Source organism: Nicotiana sylvestris, chromosome 8 (assembly GCF_000393655.2).
Source record: "Nicotiana sylvestris chromosome 8, ASM39365v2, whole genome shotgun sequence".
NCBI classification, from domain to species: Eukaryota; Viridiplantae; Streptophyta; class Magnoliopsida; order Solanales; family Solanaceae; genus Nicotiana; species Nicotiana sylvestris.
Genome location: NC_091064.1, coordinates 121724632 through 121746642, shown reverse-complemented (window position 1 = coordinate 121746642; position 22011 = coordinate 121724632). Strand labels below are relative to the sequence as shown.

The window sequence follows — 22011 nt, the reverse complement described above, 5'->3', positions numbered from 1 at the left end:
CCATGATAGTAGGGTACATAAAGTGTGTTAAGTGAGTAGTATTTTAAGTAATTTGATATAATTATTAATTATGTGGGTAATTTGTTAAATATTGAATTAGTGGGGAATTAATAAGTTGATTAAGATACTTGGCAAATAATATTAAGGGGGACATCACCCCTCAACGTGGCAGCCCACATCAATCATCTCAAAAATGATGAGTCTTATTTCATGAAGCAAGAAAGCACTCTTATGGTGGCTTAGTCATCACTTATGTAAGGCCCACACAAATTAATGTTTAAAAACCTCTCTAGATAACTTAAGCAAAATAAGGCTTGCATCTCTACAATGACATGAAGGGTGTTTCGGCAAAATGAGGCTTGTATCTCTACAATGAGATGAAGGGCGGTTTCGGCAATATTATACGAGATTATATCATGTAATAGCAGCGTGAGATGAAATTCTAATAGAGCATGGTACAATCTTTCTCAAGAATACCATACGAAATTTTTCCTACTTTGATCCGCCATTATATTTGTCGCAATTGACGTATGTGAGAGGGATTGTCAAGAGAATTGGCTCAGGTATGTTAAGGCTATCCTTTCTTTCTTTTGACATGATCCATACGATACAAACGCAACGAGCAAATGCACAATTTTCATAAATGACTCTATTCATAGAAATACTAGAGATACTTATGTTCTTGATTCCCCATGTATCATATTATTCTATCATCTGTTCATGCATCTCAGAAAATACGTAAGTTGATAAAGTTTATTTCATGATATTAATCGAAGGCATAATTGGTCTTATTACACTCCGAAAGATTTTATTGACCTACTTCTCATGCATTGCATTCATTTTACATTGACCCATGACCAGATGGCGTTATATACACGTATATATATATATATATATATATATATATATGTATATGGGATATGTGAAAAGGTTACGTCATTATATACGCACCACCACCTGATCAGCTGGTATACGCTGATGATTTACCCACAATGGCCGAGATGATATGATGGGATGCCTTTAGAGGCTAGATGATGTTATGAATGCATATACCCATGCATGGTATAATATTTATACGCATATGCATGACATTATAATATTAAATGATTCACAGAGCTATTCAGATATACATGTTGAGTTTTTTACTCCAAGTTTCTTTCATATCTATTGTTTACTTATTTTTATTCCTTACATATTCGGTACATTATTTGTACTGATGTCCCTTTTGCCTGGAGACACTGTGTTTCATGTCGCAGGTCTCGATAGACAGGTTGAGTGTCCTCCAAGTAGGTTATCAGCTTAGCGGAAGATGTAGGTGTGCTCCATTTGCTCCGGAGTTGCTTATTTGGTTAGTATGATTTAGACATGTATCGATTGGTATGATGGGGCCCTATCTCGGCCTTATGTCATTTATATACTCTTAGAGTCTTATAAACACATGTCATGAATATAAAATATTGTATGGCATTGTCGGCCTATGTTCAGTGTACGAGTGATTATTTTGGCAAATAATGCCTCCAAAGCTTGAGTGTGTGTACAATTGATGCTAACTCCAAATTATAAATTGGATAGTTCTTCTCAGAATGTATTGTGACGTGTACATGGATCGTTGGAGTCTCCAACATCTGTTTAAATAGAAAGTTTGAACTTGAGACAGCAGAGATGGTTGGAGCTGTTGAAAGATTATGATATCACCATTCTTTATCATCCGAGAAAGGCCAATGTGGTAGTAGATGCTTTGAGTAGAAAGGCATATATCATGGAGAGTTTAACATTTATTCCAGTCGAGGAGAGGCTTCTAGCCATGGATGTGCAGGTATTGGCCAACAGGTTCGTGAGATTGGATATATCATAGCATAGCAGAGTCCTTTCTTGTGTTTTATCATAGTCGTCCTTGTTGGAGTGCATCAAGGTGCATCAATATGATTATTCCCACTTGCTTTTCCTTAAGGACACAGTACAATAAGGTGGTGCTAAAGAGGTGACTATTGGTGATTACGGTGTGTTGCGACTTCACGGCTAGATTTGTGTTCCTAATGTGGAGGGGTAGAGAGAGTTGATCCTTAAGGAGGCTCATAGTTCCTAGTATTCCATTCATCTGGGTGCTGCAAAGATGTACCGAGATTTGAGGCAGCATTATTAGTGGCGGATTATGAAGAAGGACATCATAAGATATGCTGCTTCGTGTTTTAATTGTTAGCAGGTCAAGTATGAGCATTAGATATCTGGTGAGTTTCTTCGGAAGAATGAGATACCAGAGTAGCAGTGGGAGCGTATCACTATGGACTTTGTGGTAGGTTTGCCACGGACATTAAGGAGATTTAACGTTTTTGGTTTGTTGTGGATAGACTAACCAAGTCTGCATATTTCATTTCAGTCATGACTTCATACACTTTAGAGTTGTTGGCTAAGACTACATTTGAGAGATTATTCTCTTACATGGTGTAACTGTTCTATCATCCTGGATCGAGGTACTTAATTTACTTTGCATTTCTAGAGAGCGGTTCAGTGTGAGTTTGGCACACAGGTTTAGTTGCTCACCGCATTTCACCCTTAGGCGGATGGGCAGTCTAAGCGGACCATTAAGATTTTGGAGGACATGTTGAGGGCCTGTGTCATAGATTTTGGAGTCCATTAGGATCAATTTCTACTTTTAGCGGAGTTTGTCTACAATAACAACTACCATTCGAGTATTCAGATGGCTTTGTATGAGGCCTTATATGGGAGGCGATATCGGTCTTTGGTTGGTTGGTTTGAGCCTGGCGAGGCTAGACTATTGGGCACAGATTTGGTTCGTGATGTTTTGGAGAAGTTGAAATTGATTTAGGAGCGATTTCATTCAATGCAGTCCAGGAAAAAGAGTTATGCTATAAGGAAGGCTCGTGATGTGGTTTTCATGGAGGGTGAGAAGGTTCTTATTCGAGTTTTACCTATGAAGGGAGTGATGAGATTTGGGAAGAAGGTCAAGTTCAATCCTCTGTACATTGGTACATTTGAGGTGTTGGAGAGAGTTGGTGAGGTGACCTACACACTTTCCTTGTCACATGACTTATCGGGAGTTCATTCAGTGTTTGATATTTCTATGCTTCGGAAGTAATATGAGGATCCATCACATGTGTTGGATTTCATCTCGGTACAGTTGGACAAGGATTTGACCTATGATAGTAACCGATGGGCATTTTGGATAAGCAGGTTCGAAAGCTGAGGTCAAAAAATATTGCATCGATGAAGGTTCAGTGGAGAGGTCAACCGATCGATGAGGCAATTTGGGAGACCAAGCAAGATATACGGAGCAGATATCCTCGCCTTTTGATATCCAGGTATGATTATAAACTCGTTCGAGGATGAACATTTGTTTAAGATGGTTAGAATGTAACGATCCAGCCTATAATTTTATGTATTTGAACCTTGTTCCCCCCTATTTGATTCTTCTCATATGTGCATTTGTTGTTATGTGACTTGCGGGGATGGTTAGTTTAGTTTCAGGAAGGTTTTGGAGTGAATTAGAATACTTAGTTCCAAGGTTGAAAGCTTAAGTTACAAGAGTTGACCAAGATTTGACTTTTGTGTAAACACCTCGGATTGGTATTTTAATGGTTTCAAAAGGTACGTATGGTGATTTTGGACTTGGGCGTATGTCCAGAATCAGATTTATATGTTCCTAGGTTGATTTGGCTCTAAATGGCGAAAGTTGGAAATTTGGAAGTTTGAAAAGTTTAGAGGTTTGACCAGGCTATCAGTGTTGGATTGATATTCTGGGAGTTGGAATAGGTTTGCTATGTCATTTAAAACTTGTGTACAAAATTTAGGGTTATTCTGAGTTGGTTAGACGTGGTTCGGCATGAGTTTTGGAAGTTTGAAAGTTGATTAGTTCATTAGGCTTGAATTGAAGTGTGATTTGTGGATTTGATTTTTTGTGTGATTTGAGACCTGGAGAAAGTTCATGTTATGTTTTAGGACTGATTGGTTTGGTTGGACGGGGTCCCAAAGGGCTCGGGTGTGTTTCAGATTAGTTTTAGAATATTTTGAAGTTTATTGGCAGATCAGTTCTGGCGTGATTGCACCTGTGAGGTTTTGGTCCACAGGTGCAAGTACGTAGAAGTGGACATTTGGTCGTAGATGCGAGATTTGCTAGGATCGGGGGTGTTTGTAGATGCGACAGTCCTTGCGCAGATGTGCATGCTCATGTGCGCTACTTGGACCGCATAAGCGGCTCCACAGAAGCAGATATATTTTTGCAGAAGCGAAAGGTCGGAGGCTTAAGTGAATTCTGCATTTGCAATGTATTTTCCGCAGATGCAGTGTCACGGTAGAAACATTTGGACCGCATACGCGATAATCGTTTCGCAGAACACTTATATATGGGCAATTGTTTAGGCGATTTTCACTACTTGGATTGGGGTAAGTGTTCTTGACTTGGATTTGACTTTATTTCATTATTCTATATTTGATTTTGGGTTTTGGTTAATGAAATCTAAAGGGGAAATTTGGGAATTTTCACTATAGTTTTGGATAGTGAAAATGAAGATTTGAACCTGGATTCGGGGTCGGATTTGGATAAAACTTGTATATTTAGACTCGTATTCGAATGGATAGTCGAGTTTTGTGACTTTTGTCGAGTTCCGGTAGGCGGGCTCGAGTTGACTTTTTGCAATTTGATAAAGATTGGAGCTTTATTACTTAGAATCAATTTCTATAGCCATGTTTGATGTTATTGAGTTATTTTTGACTAGATTCGAGCCGTTTCGAGGCTGATTTGCATGGGAAGGGCTTTTAGAGTATCGATTCACGCGCTTTGAGGTAAGTAACATGTCTAAACTTGGTTTGATGGTAATTTCTCCGTTAGTTTTGATATTTGAGATATGTTGGGGGTGACACATGTTCTAGGTGATGGGCGTATTTGCGTACACCAGATTTATCCATGATCCGAACAGACCTTAGGATATTATGTGCCTTGTTTTGCTATCATGTGTCGTTATATCTGTGTTTTCTCGACTTGTGTGACTATTTGAGCTATTGTTCATGCTAGGAATCATGTCTAGGTTATGTTCTTATCTGTTTGACACATGATACGACCATTCTTGCTATTTTGAGTTGTTTCCCTTGATTGTAGTCATACTCTCAGCCATGATGTTATATTCGCATATTATATCATTATCTTTGTGCATTCTTTAAATTTTATCTCACATACTATTGATGCCCTTATATGTGTGATACGATTTGAGCTGAGTATTGTGAGATTGAATGTTTGAGACTTGAGTAGTGGATGAATGGGCTTAGGCCATAGAGCCAATTTGGTATTGATTATGAGGTGGCGCATACGTCAGGGCCCACATTGGACTAAGTTCTATTGATTGCGAGGTGACGCGTGCACTAGGCCCCATATTGGGCTGAGTGATTTTGATCGTTGACTTTGATCCGATCAATACTTAGGCAAGGACCCGCTCCTCCGGAGTTAGGTATTAACTGTGGGTGCATGCACAAGGTCATATATGTGCTTGTGTGAGGGACTTGTGTTAGGCACTCGTATAGTGTTGAGTGTTGTTGTGTGTGATAATTGAAGGGAAATTGTACCAGGCATATACATGTGCTGAGATTTGATATACTTGATGATTTAACTGCGATGTTGATTTTGGCATGTATGATTGTCATGCAGGTACCAAGCTCTGATTCTTCCCTAATGTTTATTGGTTCTAGATGTCTTTATTTAATGTGTTAGACTTGGAATCACTGTTTAATTGATAAGATCATATTTAGATGACTTCTGTGAAAGAATTTATGCTTTAACTGCTATTCTTGAAAAGCATGCCTACTTTCCTGCTATTTGTGAAAAGGTTGAATTTAATAGAGCTTGAGCTACCTTTCTTTGCCGATGTTATTCTATCATTGTTGTCATTGGTTATTAGTATTGAATATTGGTCACTTGCCAAGCTGGTTATTACTTTCAGCCCGAGGTTAGGCTTGTTACTTATTGAATACATGGGGTCGGTTATACTCATACTACACTCTGCATTTTATGTTCAGATCTAGGTATTGCCAAAAGAGGTGATTGTTAACAGGTCTCACCAGTACTAGTTCTTGGAGATCTGAGGTAGTTGCTGATTCCATTTGCAGGCCTTGAAGTCCCCTGCTGCTAAAATGTTATCACAGTTCTATCCTTTCAGACAGTTTCATATTTTGGATTAGACTCTGTATTTAAATTCTATACTGTTCATGTGCTCGTTGACATCGAATCTTGGGATGGTTATAGTTGAGTTATTGCTATTGATTTCAAATATTTTATGATTATTCCGTTGTTGAGAATATTTAATTCTATTATTTATTACTTTTAATTATTGGTTTTTCTAGCAAGCGATTTTAGGCGTCGTCACAATTTCGGTAGAAGTTTAGGTCATGACAGCTGGACCTTTTGAAAAAGGGAAGATGCGGAAGGTGATAGTTGAGGTCCCCAAAGGTGTCAAACTTTTTTGATTGAGCTGCTACTTGGTTAAAATCTTTGATTGGCCCCGTCGAGAGGAATTGGAGTCACATTCTTCAACCACTCTCGTGAATGATGTGATTCATTCAGCTCTCCGGGTATGATTCCATCCTTTTTACTTCTTTTTCTTTTTCTTCAAACTTATTCAACTCTTTAACCTCCTCTAAAACAGATCAATTTGACGGGAACTGAGCTTATGAGGAGAGTGACTTGGACTGAACAACAAATTGAGGAATTAGTCATGGAGGATGATAATTGGAAGGCAGAATTTGAGAGCCTTCAACTGGAAAAGAAGAATCAGATAAAGAGAAGGAGTCTTTCAGCAGTAAGTTAAAAGCATGACTTCGGAGCTAGCATTAGCAAAACAAGCTTAAGGGAGGATAGATGAACCGGAAGTGAGCTTTACTGAGCAACATTCCAAGGCTACAAATGAGATTCGTAGTAAGAAGGAACTTCTAAGTCAGAAAGAGGTGTATGAAGGTGAACCAGTTCAAGGGTTCACACCGGTCAAAGAAAAGCTTCGCACCTCTTATGAGAAGATTGAATTCCTCGAGTCTTCCTTGGAACCTTTGAAAGTTTCTTATGATGTTGCTAAAGCTAAGAAGAAGAACTTACGGACTGAAGTTGATCAGTGGAAGAAAATGTATGATGCCCTTGAGAACAAATTAGTTATGGATTTGAGTTGGACATATCTCTATACCCGCTTCGAGACTCTGATTGAAGCTAGTCAAGAAGGTTTTGACCTTAATGCAGAAATTGCGAAGGCCAAAGAAGCCATTGAAGTGTCTCAGAAAGGTCCAAGTTTCTCCACTCCTGAAGAAGAGTATTCTGGAGGTGATATGGGTAAAGAAGATATGGAGACAAAATTCCATCCTCCATTTTTATGTCCCTGAGCTGATCATTTCTAAGTTGTCGATCCTTCCCTAGCTGATAACCCTTCTCAAGTTGTTATTCCTTCAAATCAAGTTGTTTCTCCTGATCATTAAACTTAGATTTTTGTTGCCCAGTTTTTGTGTTTTCATTTATTTTTGGAACATTTCGTGCAAACTTTCTGTGCTTCTTATGCAAGTTTTCTTTGCTTTGCTCGTTCAATTTTTTCGAGTCGTTTACTAAATTACTTTTATTTTTTTATTAAGTAAATGCTTTTGGTTGTTGTAACTAAATACGTACAGTCTTAATCATAAATGAGGCCCCTTTTATGCAATTAGAACTAATGAAGATGATATCCCATCTTCATGTTGGTACAAAAATATTCAAATATGAAATAACTTGAAATGTTCTCGTAGAACTTTTAAAGTAATTACTCATTCAAGTGAATATTACAACTGCATTTTCGATACAAGATTGTGACTCTTGTGTCATGAATAAATTATTTCAAATGACTGTATTGTAATTTATAAATTTGTCGGAAATGTTTTATTTCGTGACTGTTTTTGTAAACTAATCTTGAAATTTCTTCAAATTCATGAGAAGCTTATCTTCATAAGCCTTCATATGCTTATATAGTGCCCAATGTTCTAGTTTGAAGCGCGAAAACTTGAACACTAGATTTTCAAACGAACTTTAACAACTTTTTTCCTTGGTCCTTTCCATGAAAAGGAAACATGCACATGACACACAAATGTTTTTAGATGAAGATTGTGCTTAACCCTTTCCTTTACAATTTTTGTAACCTTGATCAGGAATAATTAAGTACTCCGCATGTTATTTTTGGTCTAATATCATCATTTGGTCCGCGTTAACTTTGTGCCTACCATCCAAAAATATTAGTAAAATTTACATGAATAAATAAATACTTGAATAAAAGATAAATGTTTGTGAGTGTCTCTTTAGAAGTATTACTTCTTTAAGTGCTTTACATTCCAATTTAAAGGTAACACTTTTCCATCCATAGTTTTTAACTCATACACTCCTTTTCCAGCCATGCCTCAAACTCGATATGGACCTTCCTAGCGTGGGCCTAATTTTTGGAATTAATTGCTTGTGCAGATTGGAATACTTTTCTAAGAACAAAGTCCCCAATATTGAAGTACTGTAAACTTGTCCTTTGATTGTAATATCGTTCTATTCTCAAAGCTAATTCCATTCGCTCCTCGATCATGTCCGCATTCTTACGTAATGTTTCATCATTTGGTGAGTCAGTTTTATGGTAAAATCTCAAACCTGGTTCTCCTATCACAACCGCAATTAATGCTTCAGTTCCATAAATAAGTGAGGAAGGTGTTTCTCCTGTACTTATCTTTTATGTGGTTTTATAAGCTCATAAAACTTCTGATAACACTTCTGGCCATTTGCCTTTAGCTGCTTCTAAAAGCTTCTTTAAATTGTTTTATTTATTGGTTGCCTCCGCTTGTCCGTTGGCACCGGGATGATACAGTGACAATGTTATTCTCTTGATTTTCCAGCTTTTAGAAAATTTAGTTGTTTTTGATCCTACAAATTGTGGACCGATATCACACATGATTTCTTTCGTTACTCCAAATCGGTAAATTATATTCCTCCAAATGAAGTCTTTGACCTGCTTTACTCCTACCTGTTTGAAGGCACCTGCTTTCATACATTTAGAAAAATAATCAATCAAAACCAATAAGAATCTCACCTTTCCTTGCGCTTGCAGCAATGGACCTGTGATATCCATTCTTCATTTTATAAACGGACATAGAGCGAGCCGGAATGTAATGGCTTCGCTGGTTGATATAATTAATTCACGTAACGTGGACACTTTTCTCATCTTTTTACAAAACTTTCTTCCTCTTCCTCCACTCGTCGACAATAATATCCAGCTCTTATCAATATTTTTACCATCGATTTTTTCCCTACATGATTAACATAGTATCTTTCATGCACTTCTCGCATAACGTAATCAATTTACCTAGGGCTGAGATATTTAGCGAAGGGGCCACTGAAAATTTTCCGATATAAGTCCCCTTTCACTAAACAATAGCGAGTGGCTTTTGTTCCTAGCCTTTGAGATTGCTTCTTATCTTCAGGTAATATCATATGCTGCAAGTAATTTACAAATTTATTTCGCTAATCCTATGTGAAACGAGTAAAATTTACCTTGTTTTTTGTCTGGTCCAGCACTGAGTGGAATAAATGTACAACTTTTGTATTTTTAGAGCTGGTTATATCTGTTACTGATACGAGGTTTGCTAACACATTTGCTTTTGTGTTTTCCTCCCTTGGAATTTGTATAGTTTTCCATTCTCGAAACTGATTTAAAACTCTCATACCTTTTCTAGGTATTGTTGCATCCATGTCTTTCGTGCTATGTAATTCCCTTGCATTTGATTTACCACTAGTTGAGAGTCATTATTAATCTCGAATTGCTCGATTCACATTTTGCTTGCGAGCTCAAAACCTGCAATCACTACTTCATACTCGGCATCGTTATTAGTAATAGGATAACATTCTGCATTTGATTTACCACTAGTTGAGAGTCATTATTAATCTCGAATTGCTCGATTCACATTTTGCTTGCGAGCTCAAAACCTGCAATCACTACTTCATACTCGGCATCGTTATTAGTAATAGGATAACATTCTATTGATTTCCTAACAACTTCTCTGGTAGGTGCAATTAGAATAATACCAAAACATGCTCCCTTTTATATTAGAGGATCCATCCGTGCATAAAATCAAATTCCCCAGACTAGACCCAGAAGTAATACGTACTTCCTTTTCAGCTTCGAGATACGTTTTAGCTAAAATTTACTACAAAAGTTGCTAGTACATGTGACTTAATGGCAGTGTGCGATTGATATATAATATCATATTCACTAAGTTCTACTATCCATTTAGCTAATTTTCATGTTTATTCATGTCTATGCAAATATTATGCAATGGAAAAGTCGTTACAACAGAGATTAGGTGACATTGAAAATAGGGTCGTAATTTTCTTGATGCCATTATTAATGCCAGACTAATTTTTTAGGTGTAGATATCTTCTCTCAGCTTCTTACAAAGCTTTACTAATATAATAGATAAGGTATTGCGTACCTTTTTATTCTCGAACCAAAGCTGCACTCACTGAAACTTCAAATACGGCAAGTAAACAAGCAACCTTTCCCCCTCCTTCGACTTTGAGAGTAAAGGTGCTTTTGATAGATAAGCTTTTAAATCTTTCAACGCTTGTTGACATTTTTGTTACATCCCGTATTTTCATTCAATATATGCCCTACTAAGTTGAGGTTGACAAATGCACCTAAATATGAAAAATGAGATTTTAAGCAAACAAAAACGAGTTGCTTGCTTACCCGTTCTACTTGCTTGAGCTAATTAACACGTGTCATAAGTATTAAACGAGAACAAGAAACATTACTACTATACATAAAGGAAAGCCAAGCTCCTCTCCGTCATCGTCTGTGTTTTTTGAAATTATTGTCTATTCTGAGGATACTTTTGGAACTAACTATTTTCTTTTGGTGAGCTTTATTGCATTGTTTGGTCCACAGACTTAGACTTGCTGCTCTGTTTACTGTAAAACCAGTATTATTTCCTATAATTTACGTTGTGTTCTTGTACCGGTAATAGGTAGTTGCAGTTCTTTTTTGGAGTCCCATTTTGCCCCTACTTTTGCACTTTATTACAATAAATTTACTTGTACACTTTGGTAAATCCAATAAATACATGAGCCTTCTTTCAATACCTAAAAAGGCAATCATTGTTGCTGATGTCACATGACAGTGACACATACTTTCACAAATTTTCAATTGTCAGCTCCAACTTATTTTTGGCACATATGCTGCAAACATTTTGCTTCTTGAAAATAAATTTTATACCGTGGTATACAAAAAAATCTTATTTCTATGAATTAAAATTGATCTTACTTTTTCTTGGCTGTAGATTAAAATTAATTTAAATTTAATTATTTGGATTTCAAAATTCTGGCAATGAAGTGTTTGAGAATATAACTGGTATTTCCGTATAAGGGGGTTTAAGTTGGCATTACTAATGGATTACATGGTTAACTAAATAATCATTAAAAAAAAGTTTGAGTAAGGAAAATAATAGAAATTTAAAGTTAAATTGCTCTTTTTTATTTAAAAATTTGACCTTTTGGGATTATATTGGACTACATAAGAAATTTTAACCAATTCTAAAAGAATTGCATTTTGGAAGAAAATAATCTTTTTTCGGAGATTTAGTTCAAACATTTTTTTAAGAACCTAAACTTTCTGATGCTCTAAATTCGAATTTTGGATATGTCATACAATCGACTATAAGTGGAACGGTAAGATGCACAAAATTATTTAGAACTAATAATGAATAGCTTGGAGAGGCGGACAATAGTAGAAGAGAGTTGAACTAACTACAACACATTAAGTTTAACTTAATTTACTATAAAAAAAAGTCCAATAAATTTTTAAAAGAAGTTGCATGCTCTAGAATTAAAAAAAGAAAAACAAGTGAATTCTTTAAACACATCAAAGATTTTACATTTTGTTTAATTATCGATGACTGCATGGCTGATAACATTCTTTTGCATTGGATGCAATAAATTAATTACAACAATTTATCTGTAACAAGAAAAGTAAACAAATATAGAAGCAGACAATGTTTAGTACAATGCTTGGTACAAGTACATTTAAACACGATTGTTCACATAGATATTGGGCCTGAGCTTAGCTCGGGCATAACTCCACTAGTATTTAAATAAATATGGGCAGCATATGACACCGACTAATTAAGCAAGTAGGTGTCACCTACTTGCTAAAGGAAAGGCCAAAATTAATTCACCCAAAAAGGGAAAAAGTGGGTCGGCCAAGGAACCCCTTAAAGGGGCTTATTATCCTCTTTTATACCTCACTTTATTTCAGCAAATCACTCCCAAAATAGCCATAAGATCTCTCTCCAAAATCTCCCTCAAGCCCTAAGTTATTTTCTCTTCTTTTCAAGTTATAGTTGGAGGAAAACCTAAGAGTTGAAGAATCCAAGTTAGGAGCTGAGCTCTTCAACAAAATAAGGTAAGTATACTATCCACTTTCATCCCTTTTTTCTGCTATAAAGAAAGAGAAATTTGTTCCATAATAGTAAGAACTCACGGGACGGTGATCGGAAGTAATGAGTTCGAGTTGTTCAACTTGAAGTGGACTGTTTCGTGGGTTGTTTCGTGTTGTTATTGGGTTGTCTCTTGTGCAACTATTTTTATGCAGTTTTAGAGGAGAAAAGGGCATGGAGAAATACCACATAATGGTGGGGTGATGGGCTAATCATTCGTCATTATATTTTCAGGTTGTTTAACACTAGTATGGTTGTCGTTGTGTGTAGAATAAGCATGTAGGAGTTGCTCTTGTTGTGATTTATTGGAGGGCTCCTAATTAAGGAATATTAAGGCAAATCTTCCTTCTTTTGGCATGTTCTAAGTAAATGAAGTGTAAATGAAATGTTATTCCATAAATGGTTCTACTCTTAGTAGCTAAGGATGTATATATTATTTATTCCTATGAAATATATTTCAAAACATGCATAAATACGATTTCTAAGTCCCTATTGAGGCATATAATGATGATCTCAACGTTCATAATGTAATAGGAGGGTGAACGACTATAAGTCACTTCAAAAAAATTCTAATATCCTAAAAGGTTTTTCATGCATTGTGTGTATATATGTAAACGAACAATGGCGTTATATATGCATATACAGTATCTATAAGGATATGGCTATGGTACTCCTACCTCACTACGACCAATTGGGCAGTTATGTATCTCTATTTACCACCGAGCTATGACCAGTCGGGAAGACATGTATCTACCGTCGAGCTACAGCCGATCGGGCAGCTATGTATTTACCACCGAGGTACGGCCGGTCGGCCAGTTACCATTGATCATTTGGGCTGTTAAAGTTTACAATATTGATATTAGACCCAAAGAGCGCCTAGAGATAAAATAATATAGCCCCATGGGAGTGACATCATATATAAATATAGTCATTATGCATATCATGGTCCTCAGTGGCAATTCAGAGGTTTCAGGTTGATCTTATCCCTATTATTGAAAATGTCTTATTGTTATATTTAAGTTCTACCTTGCATACTCAGTATGTTCTTCGAACTGACGTCCCTCTGTCGAGGGACACTGTGTTTTATGTCATGTAGGATAAGGTAGACGGATAGAGGAACCTCCGCAGTAGGATGTTGTCATGCCCCGAACCATGGTTTGGGCGTAACAAGGCACTCGATGCCTGACTGTATGTGACCGAGCGAACCAACTGTATGGCTGGATCAACGAGTGGTATAACTACGAGTTATAGGTAAATATAAAACATGATAATCTACTAAAGAGTCTGACTAAAATATCATAGATACGGAAAATACTAAAAGGTCTGCAAGTATAAACAAGTAGCCGACAAGGCTAATACATGAAAGCCTGCTAATATCTGACTGACTGGGTCATAGTCTACGAAGCCTCTAAAGAACACTGAAAATGCTAACTGTTTACCAGGACAAGGTCCCCGATATACCTTATTAACTGAAATACTATAATGACCAAAACAAAAGAGAGATAAGGTCCCAAAAGACTGGGGCTCACCAATAGGTGATACGAGATGTCCTAGCAAGCAGAATCGTCAACCTGAAAATCGTTACCTGCATCGCGAGATGCAGGACCCGTGCAAAAGGGGCGTCAGTACATTTAAATTGCACTGGTATGTAAAACAGCTGAAGAAAAGAACTGTAAATACTGAGACTGAAACTGAACTGCTAGCTGATAAACTGATAACTGAACAAGGAAGTAAGAATATGAATACTCCCTCTTCTAAATGATGAGCAACTTGTTTAACTGAATATTAAACTACGGCCTCAGGCCCAATATATATATATATATATGTGTGTGTGTGTGTGTGTGTGTGTATGTGTGTGTGTGTGTGTGTGTGTGCGCGCACAACTGCGGCCTCGAGCCCAAGTATACGTATACATAACTGCGGCCTCAGTCCCAAAGATACATAAAACATAAACTGTGGTCTCAGGCCCAAATACAGGTGTTCAACTTTCAAGAATATAAAAATTAGGAACTGAGGATCATACTGCTGTACATGATACTGAAATAATGAGCCATACTGGGTTACATGATACTGGAATAGTGAATAGGATTAGATTGAGATGGGTACTCATAATAAGTTGATTTGTTATAACTGAAACTCATACAATATCGAATGATTATGAAACTATGTCATCTAGAGAATAGAAGTTCTACTACTATTCAGGGAACTAAGGCATAGTTACTTTCTGAGGGAACTGGTAATGGTCATAATGAATGAGACGTAGAGAGAATCATAGACATTCCCAAACGTAAAGAGTTAGCCTTACATACCTAAACTTCCTGCCCTTGAGCTTAATGCAACGTTTGTCAACCCTTTCAACTTTAATCTATAGCAATACAAGTCAAAGAGATTCCATATTAGCTATGGTGCTCATGTATCGGTCACTTAAGCATTTTAACAAACACTTGGTGAAAATAAAGTTTCATAATCCTTATTAATGGTGTCTCTACACCCAACAACTCATTCTCTTGTTCCTAGATAAATTCTAAAGTCTCAAATGATTATAATCAACATTATTCTTCATCACCCATAAGGTAAACAACACCCTTAACCAATAATCAACACTCAACACCCCAACCCTATAATTGTTCATGCTTTTCTATCAAACCCATCAACTTATATCTCATGAACTAGGGTTTATAATCATTAAACCAATGCTAGAATCAATTAGAGAGTGAAGACATTACCTTTTTGAAGTTCAAACCCGTTGAATTCGAGTTCTAGGCTTCTTTCTCTCAACAATGATATCCCAATCGAATATCTAATGATATGGAGGGTTTACCCATGTTAGTAAGATGTTGGGAAATTGCAATTAACTTAGAATCACCATTAAAACTTACCTTGGGTGATGGAGGGACCCTTAAGGAGTTAGGTTTTTGAGAGCCTTTCTTTCTAGAGCAAGTTTTTATGTTTTGGGAATGTGGGAGACGAAATAAGGCTAAAAATGACTTCCCAAGTCATCAACCGCGTCCCAGTTGGCGCGACCGTGGTCCCAACCATGGTAAATCGCTGGGACACTGCCTCACCACCGCGGACGCGTTAAAAATGCGGTAGGACCGCGGTGGTTACATACCATTCTGTAAAACAGGCATAACATTTTGCACAGAGCTCCATTTGGGCTCCACAATATATCGTTTCAAAAGATATTTCAAAGGCCAACAACTTTCATGCTTTGAGTTTTTCCCAATTTCTTACACATTTTCACTAAACCCTGCTGGAAGACAGACCTTCTGCAAACTTAGTCGATTTTGTCAAATCTTATGCACCTCACTTTCCATCTTGATTTTGAAACAACTATTTTCACCCATAATCATCCCGATGGGACTTCACATGTTCAAAATATATCCTTACTAATCCTTTAACTCATTCATACCTAAGCCGAATTTTACAGGGTGTTACATTATCTCCACCTTAGAATCATTCGTCCTTGAATAATGGTCCTGGGTGCAACTACGGCTATCTATGGACATTAAACAGGTGTGATGGAGATATGAGAATATTGAAATATCATGAATACATGTATATCAAACTGGACGAGCACGTGATCACTAAATACTAAGCTGAGTAAATACTGAAAGACATGGAGATTATAATATAAGACCTGAATGGAAAGGTTAATTACCTTCCACATTTTCCTTTTGCTCTTCAAAGAGATGGGGATATCTGGACTTCATGTCCTCCTCGGCTTCCCATGTAGCCTCTTCAACCTTTTGATTCCTCCAATGCACTTTTACTGAAGCAATTTCCTTTGTTCTGAGCTTGCGGATTTGACGATCAAGAATAGCCATTGGAATTTCTTTGTAAGACAGGCTATCTTTAACCCCTATAACCTCTGTAGGAACCACAAGTGATGGGTCTCCCATGAATTTCTTCAACATGGACACATGAAACACTGGGCGTACAACAGCTAGTTCTTGTGGCAATTCTAACTCATAAGCCACCTGTCCGATCCTTCGCAGGATTCTATATGGACCAATATAGCGGGGACTAAGTTTCCCCTTCTTCCCAAATCTCATAATGCCTTTCATGGGCGACACTTTTAGAAACACCCAATCATCAACTTGGAACTCTAAGTCTCTATGCCGTACGTTCAAATAGGACTTTTGGCGACTTTGAGCCATCTTCAAATGCCTTTGTATCAAGTTGACTTTCTCCATAGCCTGATAGACCAAATCGGGTCCTAACAACTCTGCTTCTCCGACTTCGAACCAACCAATTGGTGATCTACACCTTTGCCCATACAGAGCTTCGTACGGTGCCATTTTGATACTATAGTGATTGCTATTATTATAAGCAAACTCAATGAGAGGTAGATGATCGTCCCAATACCTTTAAAATCAATAACACATGCCCTCAACATATTCTCAAGAGTCTGAATGGTGGGCTCCGCCTGGCCATCTGTCTGAGGATGAAAAGCAGTGCTGAGGTTCACACTTATGCCCAATCGCTTCTGAAAGGATTTCCAAAAGTTTGTTGTGAACTGAGCACCACGATATGAGATAATGGACAAAGGAGTCCCATGCAATCGGACAATTTCTTTGATATACAGCTTGGCTTAATCCTCGGCCGAATCTGTAGTCTTCACTGGCAAGAAGTGAGCTGACTTGGTAAGTCGGTCTACAATCACCCAAATCGAATCATGCTTCCGGAACGAGCGAGGTAGACCTGTTATGAAGTCCATGTTTATCATTTCCCATTTCCAAACGGGAATTTCTATATTCTGAGTTAAACCGCCAGGTCTCTAGTGTTCGACTTTCACCTGCTGACAATTTGGACACTTAACCACAAAGTCTGCTATATTCTTTTTCATATCGTTCCACCAATAAACCTCATTAAGATCATGATACATCTTTGTGGAACCTGGGTGAATAGAATACCTGGAATTGTGGGCTTCTGACATAATCCGCTCTCTGAGCCCATCTATGTCTGGAACGCATAGTCTGCCTCTGTATCTCATAGTACCATCATCTCCCCCTTGTTCAAAAGCCATAGTCTTGTGTTTGTGAATTCCTTCCTTCGGCTGCAATAAGTAGGGATCACTTAACTGTTTTTCTTTTACTTCTGCTACTAAGGAGGATTCAGCCCTGTTCTAGAGAACAACGCCACCATCTTTGGAGTCCAAAAGTCGAACTCCTAGACATTCTAAGCGGTGGACTTCCTTCATCATAGTTCGTTTGTCTGCCTCAACATGAGCTAAGCTTCCCATAGAACACCGACTGAGAGCTTTGGCTACAATATTTGCCTTCCCTGGATGATAGAGGATATCAACATCATAATCTTTAAGTAATTCGAGCCACCTCCTCTGACGTAGATTTAATTCTCTTTGCTTGAAGATGTACTGGAGACTCTTGTGATCTGTAAAAATGTCAACATGTACCCCATACAAATAATGGCGCCAGATCTTAAGCGCAAACACCACAGCTACTAATTCAAGATCATGAGTCAGATAATTCTTCTCGTGAGCCTTGAGTTGCCTCGACGCGTAGGCTATGACTTTACCATGCTGCATTAATACACACCCAAGACCAACCCCTGAAGCATCACAATAAACAACGAACCCTTCTATTCCTTCTGGTAGTGTCAGGACTGGAGCTGAAGTCAACCTCTTCTTTAACTCCTCAAAACTTTTCTCGCACACGTCCGGCCATTGAAACTTGACTTTCTTCTGAGTTAATCTAGTCAAATGGGATGAGATAGAAGAAAATCCCTCTACGAAACGCCTATAATAGCCTGCTAGACCCAAGAAACTTCTTATATCGAATACTGAGGTGGGTCTAGGCCAATTCTTCACTGCCTCTATTTTCTGAGAGTCCACCTTCACGCCTTCCCCTGAGATGACATGGCCCAAAAATGCTACTGATTTCAACCAGAATTCACACTTAGAAAATTTTGCATATAACTTGTGATCCTGCAGTGTCTGCAACACAATTCTGAGATGTTCGGCATGGTCAGTCTCGCTACGGGAATAAATCAAGATGTCATCAATAAACACGATAACAAACAAATCAAGATAAGGCTTGAAGACCCAATTCATAAGGTCCATGAAAGCTGCTAGTGCATTCGTTAAACCGAATGATGTTACCAAAAATTTGAAATGCCCATATCGAGTCCTAAAAGCTGTTTTTGGAATATCAACTTCCTTAACCTTCAACTGATGGTATCCTGATCTGAGGTCAATCTTGGAAAAATACTGGGCACCCTGAAGTTGATTAAATAAATCATCTATTCTGGGAAAAGGGTACTTGTTCTTGATGGTGACTTTATTCAACTAACGATAGTCAATTCATATACGCAAAAACCCATCCTTCTTTCGGACAAACAAGACTGGTGCGCCCCAAGGTGAGACACTTGGCCTTATAAATCCCTTATCTAGAAGATCTTTCAACTGGACTTCTAACTCTTTAAACTCTGCTGGAGCCATTCTGGAAGGCGGAATAGATATCGGCTTAGTGCCTGGAAGTAGATCAATTTCAAAGTCAATCTCTCTATCGGGAGGTATTCCAGGGAGATCTTCGGGAAGAAATTTTGGAAACTCATTTACAATTGGTACCAACTGGAGAGTGGATATCTGAGCATCTGCATCCTTAACTCAAACCAGGTGATAGATATATCCCTTGGAGATCATCTTTCTGGCTTTAAGATAGGAAATAAACCTATGCCTAGGTATTACTACATCACCCTTCCATTCTAAGTCTGGTTCACCAGGAAATTCAAAACTTACTATTTGGTTCTACAACCCACTATGGCATAACAGGACTCTAACCAATCCATGCCCATGATTACATCGAAATCTACCATCTCCAATTCTACCTAGTCTGCTGCAGTAAGACGATGATGCACTTTGACTGGACATCCCCTATAGATACACCTTGCTATAACTGATTCTCCAACTGGAGTGGACGCTTCATAGGGTTCACACAACTTTTCTAGTTCTATCCCAAATTTATTTTCAATATATGGGGTTATATAAGATAGGGTGGATCCCGGATCTATAAGAGCATAGACATCAATAGTGAATATTGTTATCATAACTGTGACAACATCTCCACGAGCCTCTGTATCCTGACGGTCTGCCAGTGTATACAAGCGGTTTCGTCCACCACCTACATTATTAGACTTTGTTGTATCACGCCCTTGCTGAGCCTGAGAATTTGATGGGCTACTGAATTAGTGGACTGAGCTGCATTGCCTCCATTGTTCTACTTTGCCGATAGACAATCCCTCAAGAAGTGGCCTTGCTGACCGCATCCAAAGCAACCATTTGTGCCCAAACGACACAACCCTGGGTGCCTCTTACCACATGTGTTGCTAATAGGGTAACCAAGGACTCTATAGCCCACACTAGCCTGTGATTGTGAGTCTGCTGTTTTGAAATTCTAGTTTTTCTTGTTAAACTTTGACCTCTGAACCGGTGCACTAGCTGAAGATGGAGCAGGTCCTGATTTTGATTTCTTGAAAAACTAGTGATAGCCTCCTGATTGAGATCCCACATGGTTGAAATTTCCTACAGACTTAGCTCTCTTGCTGGATTCCATCTCCTTCTCTCTCTGTAGCCGCTCTTCTTCCTTCAACCTATCTTCGTTCCCTTGAACAAAGGCAACCATCTTAGTGATGGTCATGTCATTATTCTGAGCAGCTATATTAGCATCAACAAACAAATCATCTGAAAGCCCCAACACAAACCGCCTAACTCTGGCCCTCATATCACGTACCATTTTTGGAGCAAACTTGACCAGAGAGACGAACTTGAGGTAGTACTCCTTCACACTCATATCATTCTGCCTGAGTCTCTCAAACTCCAAAGCCTTAGCTTTCAAGACCTCAATGGGCAGAAAGTGCTCAAGGAACGCATCTGCAAATTCCTTCCAAGTGGCAGGATCTGCATCCTCCCCTCGGGACTCCGCCCATGTTTCATACCAAGTGTTGGAAACATCCTTCAGTTGGTACGCAGCAAGCTCTGCTGCCTCAGTGTCTGTAGCATGCATCACTGGAAATATCTTCTGAACCTCATCAATGAAGTTTTGCGGATCCTCATCCTTTTTGGACCCTGTGAAGACCGGAGGTTTCATGTTGAGGAATTCCCTAGACCTGGAACTACCCATCCCATGAACATCACTTGTTCCCTGCCTTTGAGCCTGAGTAGCAACAATCTGGGCGAGCATCTGGATAGCTCCCCTGACATCCATGTCTGAAGCACTGGGCACTAAGCCCGGTGCAACCCTCTAGGCCAGAGTGTCCTCCTCTTGAGCAGCGTTAGTTGTGGCCTCCTGGCTAGTACCTGAGGCCCTCCTAGTGTACTTCCTTTTTGCAGGCATTCTTCTGAAATACACAATTCGCACGGGTTAGAAAGATTCCTGAAAACATAGCTCTAACTGCACGATCTAGAGTATGAAATAAATGGAACAATCCTAGATGTCTTGGTGGTCAACTATTTACATGTGTGGCGCGCACACGCACATAAAAGAGACCCCACTGGACACGGCTTCATAGACTCCCTAGGACTCTTGAACCTAGGGCTCTGATACCAAGCTTTGTCATGGCCCGAACCATGGTCTGGGCATAACAAGGCACTCGGTGCCTGACTGCATGTGACCGAGCGAACCAACTGTATGGTTGGATCAACGAGTGGTATAACTACGAGCTAGAGGTAAATATAAAACATGATAATCTACTAAAGAGTCTGACTGAAATATCATAGATCAGGAAAATACTAAAAGGTCTGCAAGTATAAACAAGTAGTCGACAAGGCTAACACATGAAAGCCTGCTAATATCTGACTGACTGGGTCATAGTCTACGAAGCCTCTAAAGAACACTAAAAATGCTAATTGTTTATCGGGACAAGGTCCCTGGTATACCTTATTAACTGAAATACTATAATGACTAAAACAAAAGAGAGATAAGGCCCTGAAAGACTGGGGCTCACCAATAGTTGATACGAGATGTCCTAGTAAGAAGAATCGTCAACCTAAAAATCGTTACCTGCATCGCAAGATGCAGGCCCCGGGAAAAAGGGACGTTAGTACATTTGAATTGCACTGGTATGTAAAATAGCTGAAGAAACAAACTGTAAATACTAAAACTGAAACTGAACTGCTAGCTGATAAACTGATAACTGAACAAGGAAGTAAGGATATGAATACTCCCACTTCTGAAAGATGAACAACCTGTTTAACTAAATATTAAACTGCGGCCTCAGGCCCTACATATATATATATATATATATATATATATATATATATATATATATATGTTTGTGTGTGTGTGTGTGTGTGTGATAGCATCAGGAACAAGGATATAAGACAATGATAGAGATGATAGAGTTTTGGAAGCTCCAAGGCTATTTACAAGATCTCAAGCTAAAGAGTTGCAAGCTAAGGTTGCTAGACTTCAATGGCAAATAAAGAAGCTTTTAATTGTAGAGGAAGAGCTCAAGCCCAAAGGAGATGAATTGTCCAAGTTTTACAATTATTTGGTAGTCCAAATTGAAGTCCAA

At 38.4% G+C, this 22011-nt stretch overlaps 2 protein-coding genes across 2 annotated transcripts; both read right to left on the bottom strand.

Annotated features, from left to right (window-relative positions):
- Nucleotides 1–14108: 14108 nt before the first annotated feature.
- On the bottom strand, nucleotides 14109–16778 carry LOC104217644 (uncharacterized). The gene is made up of 2 exons (XM_009767944.1): nucleotides 16139–16778; nucleotides 14109–14188 (listed from the first exon to the last, which is right to left on the bottom strand). Exons 1-2 carry the CDS (start codon nucleotides 16776–16778, stop codon nucleotides 14109–14111), a joined length of 720 nt encoding a protein of 239 aa, XP_009766246.1.
- A 3198-nt stretch (nucleotides 16779–19976) lies between these two features.
- LOC104217643 (uncharacterized) lies at nucleotides 19977–20702 on the bottom strand. Its single transcript, XM_009767943.1, has one exon. It carries the CDS (start codon nucleotides 20700–20702, stop codon nucleotides 19977–19979), a length of 726 nt encoding a protein of 241 aa, XP_009766245.1.
- Nucleotides 20703–22011: the final 1309 nt, after the last annotated feature.